This window comes from Lasioglossum baleicum, chromosome 16 (genome assembly GCF_051020765.1).
Source record: "Lasioglossum baleicum chromosome 16, iyLasBale1, whole genome shotgun sequence".
Taxonomy (NCBI): Eukaryota; Metazoa; Arthropoda; class Insecta; order Hymenoptera; family Halictidae; genus Lasioglossum; species Lasioglossum baleicum.
This window is the reverse complement of record NC_134944.1, coordinates 7,050,113-7,062,955: the sequence shown is the minus strand read 5'-3', so window position 1 is coordinate 7,062,955 and position 12,843 is coordinate 7,050,113. Positions and strand designations below refer to the sequence as shown.

Genomic DNA, 12,843 nt, shown 5'->3' with positions numbered 1-12,843 from the left:
TTGTAAATAAAAGAAAACCAAAATGCCTTTCGAGTCCGTCGACGTAACGTACGAACTTTTATTTTATATATGTAGCAGCTCGAACAATCGTTTTTATCAATAAGCATTTTTCCAATCGATTTTCCATCGCGTTTCCACCTGTAGGACAAACGAATGCCACGTTAAAGTATTATTTTATCGAAATGTTCATTGAAATTTTATTTTTCGTTATGTTTCTAGGAACGCGGATCGCATAGACGTTTTTATATTTTGTTGTATCGGCGAACATACATACAATGCACTTTTACTTAGGCGATAGGTATTTACATGTTGAGTTATTAATATATTTATAAATGGAACAATACTACACTGAACATATATCGTTCCATCGAATTGTTATACATTCACACATTTTTTTATGTTCATAACATCGTGACGTTTGTATATAAGGATACCAAGTAAATTTGTAAAACATGAAGTTAGAGTTGGGCCAACTTACTTTAGATTACGTTTAAGCAGTCCTCCACGATCTCGAACATGGGATAGTACTTTCCCGTCCTCCTAGCAATTTGTTCAGGCGTGTCTCCACTGGAATTGACCACCAGGGGATTGGTATCTGGATGTAGAAGGAGAAGCTGCAGGGAACGAGAATTGTGAGAGCTTGCCGAGACCAAATGCAAGGGAGTCTGATCCCCCTTGCTTTTGGCATTTATGTCTGCTCCGTTTGCAATTAAAACTGCAGCGGATTCGACGTTGTTCCAACAACAAGCCGAATGCAGAGGTTGCCAGTCGTCCATAGTTTTAGAATTTATTTTTGCACCAGCCTGTAATAGGTACTGCAAAGAAAACATTAAAAGATTAATATCAATGTTCACAAGTGTCAAAGAAGCACAGGGACCCCTATTTACCTCCACAACTTCCACGTGATTGCCATAGCAAGCTCTATGGAGCGGAGTGTAACCGTCGTTATCCGTGCTTTCTAATAATTCCGGATTTTTTGTTATTAACATTCGCGTCTTCTCGAGGTTGCCTTTCTCAGCTGCGTCGAGAATTTCGTTCTCTTCGGGCTCTGGAAGTAAGGGGCAAAATTTTTAATGAGAAATGAAATATACCTGCATTAATCTGTGAGAAACAGGAGAGAGAGAAACGTATTCTATTTTTTCATTAACAATTTTGATAAATTGGAAGTAGTACGTCAACGTTCTTGAACTCTTTTAACCTATGTAAACAATTCTCGTTCCTAACCTCTCGCATTCCGCTCAGCGTCCACCCCATCATCGTCATCCTCCCAACCGCTAACTTGCATACGCTCGCCCCGAGGCTCGCTTAGAATTTTATCGCGAATCTTTTCCAGATTCATCAGCTTGTCAAACTCTTCATCGGAAGATGACATTTTGACTTGTGCGACATAAACGACAATAAACGACCGTTCCAGGAACTAGGAACGTCGCAATACTCGCAATATCATGGTTTTTTCTGCCTAGGATTTTACTACACGACGTGGAGGCCGAACTTCATACATTGCGCCACAAGAGGGACAGGCACTCGAATAGGCCTTTCCCGCAAGTACTCGTTCCACAGCAATTAGTATATATACCGTCCTCAACCGCCTTCTGACATCCCACCTGATCCCACCGTCTAAGGCAATCTTACTGATGAGTCCTCTGGCGGGCCTAGGACGAAACGCTCCTTTTTTAGTTTAGTTTAGTTCATTCTTTACCCCACATTGCGCAGAGATGGCGTTGGAGAACCGGAGTTCTATTTGCCCAAAGCAAACCCGTCTTTTGTATTACTATTCTATTTTCTGTTTTGTATGGTTTTGTACTTTTCAACAAAATGTCTCTTGCTCTCTATTTCTCTTATCCACTAGTCAGTCAGTGACTATTTCTATTTTGCATATTGTTATTGCACTTATCAGAAACAGAGTATCAACCTTATCGTATATATTTTTTTTTTCTTTTTTTTTCCATAGGTTAAGTGATATTGGGGTAGATCAGTCTTATGTATAAATAGACTTAGAATCTAAAACTTGGTACTTAATATTTAATCCTTTCGTCTTAAATTTAATTTGTACTTTGTATTTCGAAGAGCACCTTCTCATTGCACCTTTTATTTGGTTGTGATCAATTTGTAACAAGAAGGCCGCTATTGACCTCAGGATGGTAACATCTTTTTTTACCCAATATTTTGGATACTTCCTCTTCTAGATCTATATATCTTTTCTAGCGAAAAGTCTTAATAGTTTTCCTCTTTTCCTTTCGTAAATTGGACAATTCCAAATGATGTGATCTATATCCTCCATTTCGTGACCGCATTCGCATTGTGTGTAATTGATATAATTTTTTCTATAAAGTGATGCTGCTAAATTGTAGTGGTTAGATCTAATTCTACTTCCTTCCTTTTTCCTCCTCTCTTTCACAGTGGTCGAGCTCGACATAAACGACAACAAACGACCGTTCCAGGAACTAGGAACGTCGCGATATCACGGTTTTTTCTGCCTAGAATTGTTGCCATTTGCTTTAGTATTGTTTCCCCCGATTCGTTCTAACGATTTGTGTCAGCGCCCGCCAAAATGATTTGTGATCAGTAGACTGCGGATTTTATGCATTTATAGAAAAATTGAGTAGATGGAATTGAAAATTGTTGAAAAATTTTTCAAATTGAAGACGTCAATATATGATTTCTCCTCTATTAGAATCATTAAAAATATTGTAACATGCAATTTGGTTTCTATCCCTGACAATCAATGCAGAAAATTTTTATTTTGCATAAAGATCCGCAGTCTACTTATGATCATAAATAAAAAGACTTTAAATGTACACGTTGATTCGACAACCCTATTACGCCGGAAAAATTATTACGCCTGCTTATTGCTAGACACATTGTAAAATTAGTAGTTTCGGACAAAACCCGAGAGATATTCTCGATTGTTTTATACATGTTAGGTTACAAGATCAACTGTCAATATACGACTAGCCTGGAAGCTAGAAAATGGAATGCACAAAATTGCTGGAGAGTTTGGATCTCCTGGGCGACGCTGGCATTTGCGTGGGAACCGAGCATTCTCAGTTACTGCGTAGTTCTCTAACGATACTGCAGAAGGAGAATCATTTCCGAAGATGTTACTACTGGGGCAAAATCTACGGGACACGAAACGATTATCACATTGCTTACGGGTTCGAGAGAGATTGCATGGACGGGCAAGTTTATTATTATAGGTAAGAAAATGTCGCAGTGGTTCTCAATTTGCTTTCATCTCGTTACGACGAACGCTTTTTAATTCAGCACCGATTGTTTCGACTGGTTTCTCCTGCCGAACGCGGACAAATGCGCCCAATTTTTAACGCCGCTCGCGATCAACAAATTCGAGGGCGATCCGTCGATAGTTGCTAATGTTTACAACACCAATCCTCCGTTCCCGCCAAACGAGGATCCGAAGAAGTATTACGAGGTAAGATGGCGCCACCGTGTACGTAAACGTGTTTTCAAACTTGAAAAAAAAGGGGTACGGTTACCGTATAATGTCTAGAGACTGCTGATCTTTATGCATTTATCGTTTATGAAAATGTTCAAGCATTTTTTCTAAAGACCAGTCATTGTGACTGGTTTCGGTATATTGTCGGGGTTGATGCACATGTACCAGGGCCCTATACCGAGAGAATTAAAAGAAGAGGACAGGCTCGCTGCTACGGTGTATTTCATTCGAGAAGGTGCCGCGGTGATCCCGCGTGGTGCATGGTTCAAATGTCCGAGCGGTGACGTAATTGAAAATCCCGGGTTCGAAGGACTCGGTCCTGCAGACTGCGTCCACTTCAAATCCTTTCTGCATGCTCGTCCTCCGCAACAAAAATGGAACACCAATTTGTTGACCAGGCCTGACTACAATTACGCGACCGATTTTCTGGACACGATCGACATGGACGTCCCGCAAGGTATTGCACAACGTATATACATATATATAAGATCATTTAATTAGTTTATAAACAATCGCTGTTCGTAGGATGCTGGAGCCTACAAGTATTACATGAAAAGAACTTGGTACTGTTGCACAGCTTGTATTGGCCCGGCATGACTTTCTATCATAAAATGAACAGCCCGCATCACGGGTACCTTTATTTCGGCCACGCGAAGAAGAATTTAGACGTCGCGTTCATAGTATGAGAGGAGAGGAAGATCAAGGATTCCAACGGTATTATCTTCGATTAAATGACTTGAGAGTGTTAGAAAGTACATTTTCTTTTTGTAGGTCAAAGGACTGTGGCGTCGCAGCGACCGTGACGTCAGACTGTTTATTGTTTATTCCCCGTATCGGCGTTGACCGTGACGAAGAAAGTATCCTATTTACATGCATACATTAGACTGGTATGCATCTATTTTTAAATCGATCACATAAGCGTATCGAGTATTGCAATAAGAATCTTCATTTTCGCCCCTATTTTCCACAGCCGTTTCTCGATTGTTAGGTTTTTAAGGTTAACATTGAATTTACAAAGTATTCACAGATTCGTGTATATACACGGATCCTTATATTTCTTACTACACTTACTTTCATTTCATACAACGTCATGCAAACAAGTTATTTTGATTTTTAAATTGGTTAACATTTTTACATTGTGCCTTCGGTATTTTTCCAAAAATTTTCCGCCCCTGGATTTTCCCGCACTGGGCTATAGCCCCTATAGCCCCCTGTAAATCCGCCACTGCGTATCGTAATAAATAAATAGACTGCGTATATTTTGTGCATCAATGATAAAGCTGAAAACGTTCAGGTAATGTTTGAAAATATTCAGGTCATTTTCGACTCGTTCATACGATCAAGGAAATTTGTACTGCAATAAAAGCGGGCAATTTCGACGTTGCATAAAAACCCGCGGTCTAGCAATAAGAACCGCGCAGAGTTCGAACGAATTCGACCTTGTCATTTCCATAGGGCTAACAACGTCAGTCGTACGAAGCGTGTCGATAGGTTAACACTAAATCTACCATTGCCGGTCGAATGAACGGTTGTATATTTTTAATCTTACAATTATTGAAATTATGAAGTTGTTTACATGGAAATTGATTCGATAAATTTCTTTATCCAAGCATATATATTTGTGGTTGTAAGAACGTGATTGCCAAATTGAACATAAAACATCGGATTGCATTATTTTTTCGAACCTTTCGAATTTGTTTTCATTACTATTTTTCTGGTACAATACATAAATCCTGAATTAATGCATAAACTCAAATTTTTTGAAATTGCGACACGCGACGTTTTTTCTTCCAGCTACAGATATTGTGATAAATAGATTGCGGATGTTTATGCAATTTATAATTTTTGTTAAGAGAACATGGAATCGTGTAAAATCTTATTTTTAGTGGTGGTAGTCTTCGTAGATCTAAAATAAATAGAAAACGTACTAAATTCTGTGGCATTTTATTTTCTAGCATTTTTCGAAAATTTTTGGGAGCCATAAATACATAAACATCCGCAGTCATATAGAAACAAATAGAGCTTTGTCATTTTTCCAAGCCAATACATTTTTAATCGCTTTTAGTGCTCGGTGGGTTTAGTGTCGATTATTAATCATCGACTCCGGATTTTATGCGTTTATAACAAAAAACTGAGCAGGTGCAATTTAAAACAGTGAAAATATTAAAAGACTTTAAGAGTATTAATATATTATTTGTTAATAAGAATGTAAACTTATATTTAGCTCCTGCGTCTTGCAATTGATGCAGAAACTTTTTATTTCGCATAAACATCCGGAGTCGCTTGACCGTCGAATTTTTTTAATTGGTCGGGCGTTTCGTGTGCGTAGGACTTGAGGCTACATCGCGGGCATTGTGAACCGGCCATGTTGGCGTGAGTCGGTTGCCGCGCAATCGCGCGAGATGGCGGCATCGTTGCGCCGTAGGACGACGAATTTGAACGCACAAGCGCAGTGACCGGCGTACTCGAGTGAAGTGTTGTTGCAAGTGCTTGGGATCCGTATTCCGACGCAATTCCTGAGGATATATCGCCGTTAACGGTAAGTGAAACCCACGCCATCATTTCCGCCGTTCGTTCTTCGCCGGTCGAGCGGTTTTACGATCGTCGGGTCGCTGTACTTCGACCGTTAATTCGACAGTTCCGTAACGGCGAATCGCCGGGTGACGCCGGCTGCGGCGAGAACGTATTTCCTAGCACGTGGATCCTAGCGTAGGTCCCAGGACGAACGTCCCAGGATCCTCACAGTCGTTTTCGCCGCTTGGGTTTCGAATTCCGACATGAATGGTTCCGTTCTCGATCTTTGACAGCCGGACGACGCGAGTCAGGATTCCAGCTTGCTCTCGTACGAATTACTCGCGTCACCTCACGTCGCCGAATTTTTGTTCGCGTTGCCCTATCGTTCGAAGAACGAGAGGAAGAGAGAGAGAGAGAGGGAGAGAGAAAGCCGAGTGCAATCGATGCGAACGGGTCTCTCCCAAGATGGTTGGGAACGAAAACGCGAATTTTCATTTTGCATCTCGTCGCGACGTGTCGCAGGATCGCTTGTTCGCAGCCTCGGCGAAACAGTCGCGTTCGCAGTTAGGTTACCGTGCGCCCCTCTTGCACACGCACAGCGAGAGAATGCAATCGAATATAATCGAACATAATCGATCGACCGGTCCGACTCCATCGTTAACAATCACTCGCCGGGAATCGTACAACATTCTATTTAATGTCTGCACGACGAGATTCAAGGTTAGCCGGGTCAAAGGGAGGAGTTACTAGTCCCTCGTTATTGGGCAACATTTTTCCCCTAGCCATCGGAACAGACGAGAACAGCATTTCGCTTCTCCAGCGAATCGGGAAGGTGGGAATGCGGAGGATTTTCCGCGCTCGTGCATATGCCACCGGGAAATTCCGGTCTTCCCGTTCCTGTGTCATAGATTTCGAGTTTCCGGGCGATCCCGGTGCAACGCGCTTGCGCCGTACGCGGAAAACCGAAATTTGCATGAACCCGCAATCCGTTAATGAACGAAACAGGGGATCTCTCTCCCCTGTTCGCGGTTTCATCAGGATCCCGTGTAGATAGGTTCCTCCATTTCCGCTGTTGTGTCGAATTAATCGGCCCCGGGACACTATGCGGTGCTTCGCGCTCGAAACTGCCGATTAGGCTAGTTCAGCCGGCGTGTACCGGTCGTTTCACCCGGAATAGGGCGTTCACAGAATCTCTCTCTATTTTTTTTTAACGAAACACGCCGTGTAAGTGGGGTACCCGGTTGTCGACATACGGGCTCCGCAGGGGTTCTCATCGGACTTCAAATAATATACTATTTTGGAGCATAAAAGAATTTAAATAAACGAATAAAATTAATTGAGATAAAAGAGTAAAAAAATTTTGAAATATTTATTCGGATGATCTCATCGGCTGACGAAGTAGCTCTTCATATCGTTTCGCATTCGATGTTCGTTGTAGTTATTAATCCAATCATTTCTAACCGGAAGCTTCTCCGAGATCGCCGCCGTCGGTCGATCGAAGACGTTATATTATTCCATTACATAATTCTTTATTACTTTATGAAAATAATTCTTTTAGAGAAGACAAATCCGCTTTGATCTTTGCCCCACGTCTCAGCCAATATTTTCCATAGTTTTCGAAATTGCTGCGTGAGATATAGCGGTTCTCATTTTCATTCGAGAACTCGTGGAGCACCGAGGACACGAATTAATTCCGAGCGCGAAAATCGCAGGCGTGTTTCCAAAAGCGAGGAAAATCGGGGTGGCGAGTTTCTCGAGATTTCACCGCGTGGAAGCGGAACAGTTCTGACTTTCTACGCGGCGAATCCGACGACTACAATGACTATTCTGAACTGTACTGAAAGGTGAGCCGGTCGATGCTTTCGGACACACAATGATCGAAATGGTGTGGTCATTGTAGTCGTTGGATTCGTCTTTTTACGCTCTACAAGAAATCTAAGAAATCATGTGCTGTCCTCCTGAACCATTCAGGTGCACTTCTTTACTATGTATGTACCATCGTTGCGTGATGTCTATAATCTCTCAATTTAATTGAAGACGGTCCGGTCCGTTCAATTTCGCAGACAGAATTTTTTGAACATTTTCACGGGTAACAATGATTTTATAAAAAGTTTTAAAATTTCATTCAGCTGTGTCAAGTCTTAATACATAATATTCAGGGAGTTCATGACTTTCTTTTGCTAAATTAGTGGTTTAAAGTGGTACGTTGTATTTGCAGATGTTAACACGTGATTTGATTGTTTTCATTTTTTAACGTTTTAACTCTTCCTGTGCCCAGTATCGCCGGCTGAGGGGAGGGGGCACGAATTGAGGAAAAAGTTTCCCTCTCTCCGCCATTACGTCACGTGATCAGGCCGCAGCGGAGGCGTGGGGGAATAGCGTCGTAGAGGGGGAAGGTAGAGTGGGGGCCGTACCATTTTCTGGGGGTCCCCGTGGTTTTGAAAGCGTTTCTTTCCTCTTCGATGCGCGCCGAGATTTATTTCCATTGCGAAGAAATCAATGACGCGGGCACCGATAACTTTCTCTCTCGCTCTCGCTCTTTCTCCGTTCCTCTTTCTCTCCGTTGCTCCCGGCGAACGCGCGGATAGAAAAGCCTCCGGCTCTCTTTTATCTGATTCATATGCACAGCCGTACATGTGCAATCGTGTAGTCAATTCCGAGCACGGACCGTGAGTTCCGGTTCCTATTCAAGCGGTGTATCCTCTTTCTCTCTGTCCGCGCGTGTCTCTCTCCGTTTCACGTCGCGTCTACCGTCTTTCTCCTATTCGTCTTCATCGGCGATCACTCGAACCATCGTCCCAGGATATACATACTTACCGTTCCGTGGCCCGATAGCTTCCTAGCAGGCCATTCGGCCGGCCGATTCCTCGAAAGGACCGTTTCCGCCGAGCATTAACCCGTTTCCATCCACGGGACAGCCATCTCGTCGATAAATCGCCGCGAGATGTCTCGAATACGGGAATCGAACGTGAACAAACACGTTCACGGCCGCTGTCACGCATGCGTGATCGCGTTGACCAATTCGTAGCGGATCATAAATTAGACGGAATTCAATGGAAAATGTTCCTGTCACAGGCTCGAACTGACCACAATCTGATTTCATCCGTTAAATAAATAATAATCAGGGGCTCAGACCTCTTCAATATCAGTTTGTCCTAAAAATGACTCTGTTTCTACTAAACAAAAATTGTTTACCTCCTACTAATGTCGTAATTCACTGTCACATAAAATAATATTCTATATTCTTTATATTGGACTAGGGATGTTGTCATTATTATTCGAAATTTAAAATTTAGAAATGCAACTAATCATAATTTGATAGCAACTTCTATTAATGCCTCTATTAATTCGCTGTTACATTATCACATCGAATAATATTCGATATTTTTGTATCGGACTAGGAATGTTGTTTTTTGGTTTAAGCACATACAAATTTTTCCATTATTACTCAAGATTTACAATGCAACTAATAATAATTTAATAGCGTAATTGAATAATGTGTCAGTTTGTCCTAAATATGACTCTGTTTCTCCTAAAAAAAATTGTTTACCTCCTACTAATGTCGTAATTCACTGTCACATAAAATAATATTCTATATTCTTTATATTGGACTAGGGATGTTGTCATTATTATTCGAAATTTAAAATTTAAAAATGCAGCTAATCATAATTTGATAGCAACTTCTATTAATGCTTCTATTAATTCACTGTTACATTATCACATCGAATAATATTCGATATTCTTTATATCGAACTAGAAAAGTTGTTTTTTGGTTTGGGCACATACAAATTTGTCCATTAATATTCAAGATTTACAATGCAACTAATAATATTTAATAGCAATTTCAACGCTAACTGTCCCTCAAATTAATTATTTGGAATTTTACGTCTCTATCCATTTAAAACTCGTTTCACATCAAAGATCTCCGTAACTGTTCTACGATAAAATTGAAAGCCTTCGCTGTTTCTACTATTTCATATGGTCGCATTAATTTGTATTCGACAATTTCTTATGAAACGAGTCTGCGCAATTCCAACAATTTTCAAAGAAAAAATCTGAGACCGGTGAGTCGACTCGAACGAGCGTTAACGAGAACTACATTTTCGATATCGCGTGCTGTCTGAATGTTAACAGGCTCTGGTGCAGTTAAAGACGTCGTTAGAAATAGATATTTGCAACGTGCGTGCAGAGAATGTGTGTCGAGTGCGGGAACGCGACAAGAAGTTAACAAAACTTCTCGGTTGCATTGAGGAATTTATTGAGCTGGGTGTGAAACGAGTGTTTACAATGTAACCGATATTAAATGGAAAGTCCGAGACTGATTCGACTGGCGTTGATAGATTCAGCTAAAAGTCACCGGTTTGAGACTTGTCTCTCCCACTCTACCCTTCCCCCTTCTACTTTGTCGTGCATGCGTCACGTGATTGATCCGGTACGGGCAGAGAGGGGGTAACCTTTCCCCTCGATTCGAGTTAATTCCCCTGATCTGGCGACTTTGGTTCACTTTTGAGCATCGGTTGTGAAATGATTGCTGCAGAATCTGCTTGTAAATCGGGATTTCGAGCTGGAAAGGAAGGTGTTGCTCGCAGGAGGAACGTGTTCTCGGGTTCGAGGGATCGAGAGCGTCGGTTATCGACCCCATGCTCCGTCTTCCGACTCGCTTTGTCGCTCTTTTTTAATACTGTACGACGATCGCGGCGAAATCGCGGCGTAACGGTACCTAGAGTAAACCGTAAAAACCTCGTGGAAACGTCACGGCATTGACTTTCTTTGTTCCGGCAGCGTGAACCTCGCCGCTTCCTCGCAGCCTGGAGTACACCGCCATTTCTCGAAAGCCTGGCTGAAGTTCAGGAACGTTCGTCAATTGTGTGGACTCTCAGATTTTTCACTGTGTTTTGTCTAGCTGCGATCGAAGAATATTCTGCATTTTTCAGAAAGCAGATTTCGATCCTAGATAATATCGTCGGGCAATTACTCGGTTTCTAATTAATTCACTGAACAGCTGCTGCGTTAGGGACGATAGAATAAACCCCCCCAATTGTATATTTATTAAAATGGCCCGCCCGACGAGGTTTAAACATTTCCTTAGGAAACCCACAGTTATTTGAAAACTGGAATTAAAAAAGGGAAATTCCGAGGAAAACCCATGTAAAAGACTGCAATTTATTTCAGAGACACGTTAAAAAAATTACAATTTGTAGGTCATACAACTTGAAAACAATATATGAGCCGTTATTTTTGAAAGTGGTTTAAGTTCATTTTTTCATACATCGAGATATTTAAGGGTTTGCGTCTGAATTAATTTAAATTATATTGGCAAACGTTAATCAATTCGGGTGATATTTTTGACACTATAAACCTCTTAAATTTTATTATGCAATATCAATTATTAAAATTGTTTTCGAAATATAAAAATTACTTCTAATGGAGCATTTTCTTCCATACTAGTTTTGTAAAAAATTGTGTGCGGTTCATCCCTTTCAAACCTCACCAGCATATTTTCAGCCATTTAATAATTTCCCCGTCCGTATTTTTTTCTAGAGATTTGGTTGAGATAAAATTTTCTCGTTTCATTTCATACAAAATGAAGCTGTTTTTAAAAAATAATTGCAATTAGAAAGTTGTTTTAACTATGATTATTAGAAATGGACTTACTCCACTTTCAAAAGAAAATATTTCTTCGATAACATTTTGTAGCTAAAATTCTTAATCAAAATTAAAATTTTATCAAGAAATCGGGCTCCATTGAATGTATGATTATAAATATAAAAAGAGGATATCTATATCTTACTAAAATTACCATCAACTCATTTTTTTTCCAAAAGTGAACATATACCACTTTAAAAAAAACGGCTCATGACCTTAAAAAAGCGACAAAAATAGCCAAGTGAGGGGAAAAATATTAGGATATCAGAAAAACCGAAAGAAGTCCATTTGCCATTCACTTTTGGAAAAGGAACAACAAACTAACCAATCGTCAGGCTTGTTTCATTGCATTGGCGTAGGAGCTTTCATCCTTTTTTAAAAAAGGAAAAAGTAATTTTTGAAAAAATTGCACTTGCAGCTTCATTTGAATTTTGCGATTATTTAGATTTAGAGATTGCACGGTAGAGGTGGACAAATGCTGCAGTACAATTGGAGAGAATGGAATTTTGCCGAGTTTTTCGAGGAACCGACAGTGGCGTGCAGCGATCGAGAGTGATCTTGCGCTCGCGCGCGGTCGGCGAATTCGCTCTAAGCCGATCGCGAGCAAGCAATTAGGAACCAGATACGTGTCAAACACGGCCTCTCGAATGACTCATTAACGCTCGAATCGGGCCGAGTGCGCCCGCCGCCTTCCTTCCTTCAGGCCGTTAAGATCGCATTATCGATCACTCGACCCGATCCTATCGCCACCCAGCAATTCTCAACCAGCGTTACGCGCACTCTTCTACGAAACTTCATTATCCCGAGAATTGCAACCTGAATATTTTTCCACACGAACATCAAATTTCTTGTTGCAATTTCGTGAACAAGACCCGTTTTAAAACTTAATTCTACCTCTTTTTTTCAACGAAATTATATCAATTTACATATTGACAATTTTCTCCACTTTCCCACTCGTTACATAATGCAACAATTTTTTATGGGCAAATCGGTGATAGTTTGTTGGAGTAGAGGCTTCAAGCTTGAAAATGAAAGCCCAATTTAAGAAATTACAACAGTTCGAACATCACCAGACAATTTTCTAAAAATTACAAATTTAGTGTCTGTATATCCTCATCCCTCACAACGGATAATTAGTTAGATAGTTCGTAAAAGCAGATTTCATACCAAATTATAACTAGACTGCGGATTTTATGCATTTATGACAAAAATGGGTACGTACAATTCAA

At 40.7% G+C, this 12,843-nt stretch overlaps 2 protein-coding genes across 2 annotated transcripts; one reads left to right on the top strand and one right to left on the bottom strand.

Annotated features, from left to right (window-relative positions):
* Window positions 1-22: 22 nt before the first annotated feature.
* On the bottom strand, window positions 23-1,593 carry LOC143217356 (ankyrin repeat domain-containing protein 49). The gene is made up of 4 exons (XM_076441543.1): window positions 1,225-1,593; window positions 888-1,048; window positions 479-815; window positions 23-138 (listed from the first exon to the last, which is right to left on the bottom strand). Exons 1-3 carry the CDS (start codon window positions 1,370-1,372, stop codon window positions 480-482), a joined length of 645 nt encoding a protein of 214 aa, XP_076297658.1. The 5' UTR covers window positions 1,373-1,593; the 3' UTR covers window positions 23-138; window position 479.
* A 3-nt stretch (window positions 1,594-1,596) lies between these two features.
* On the top strand, window positions 1,597-5,774 carry Rsph9 (Radial spoke head protein 9). Its single transcript, XM_076441541.1, has 5 exons — window positions 1,597-3,197; window positions 3,265-3,430; window positions 3,623-3,911; window positions 3,980-4,168; window positions 4,226-5,774. The coding sequence occupies exons 1-4, from the start codon at window positions 2,971-2,973 to the stop codon at window positions 4,138-4,140; spliced, it is 843 nt and encodes a 280-aa protein (XP_076297656.1). The 5' UTR covers window positions 1,597-2,970; the 3' UTR covers window positions 4,141-4,168; window positions 4,226-5,774.
* Window positions 5,775-12,843: the final 7,069 nt, after the last annotated feature.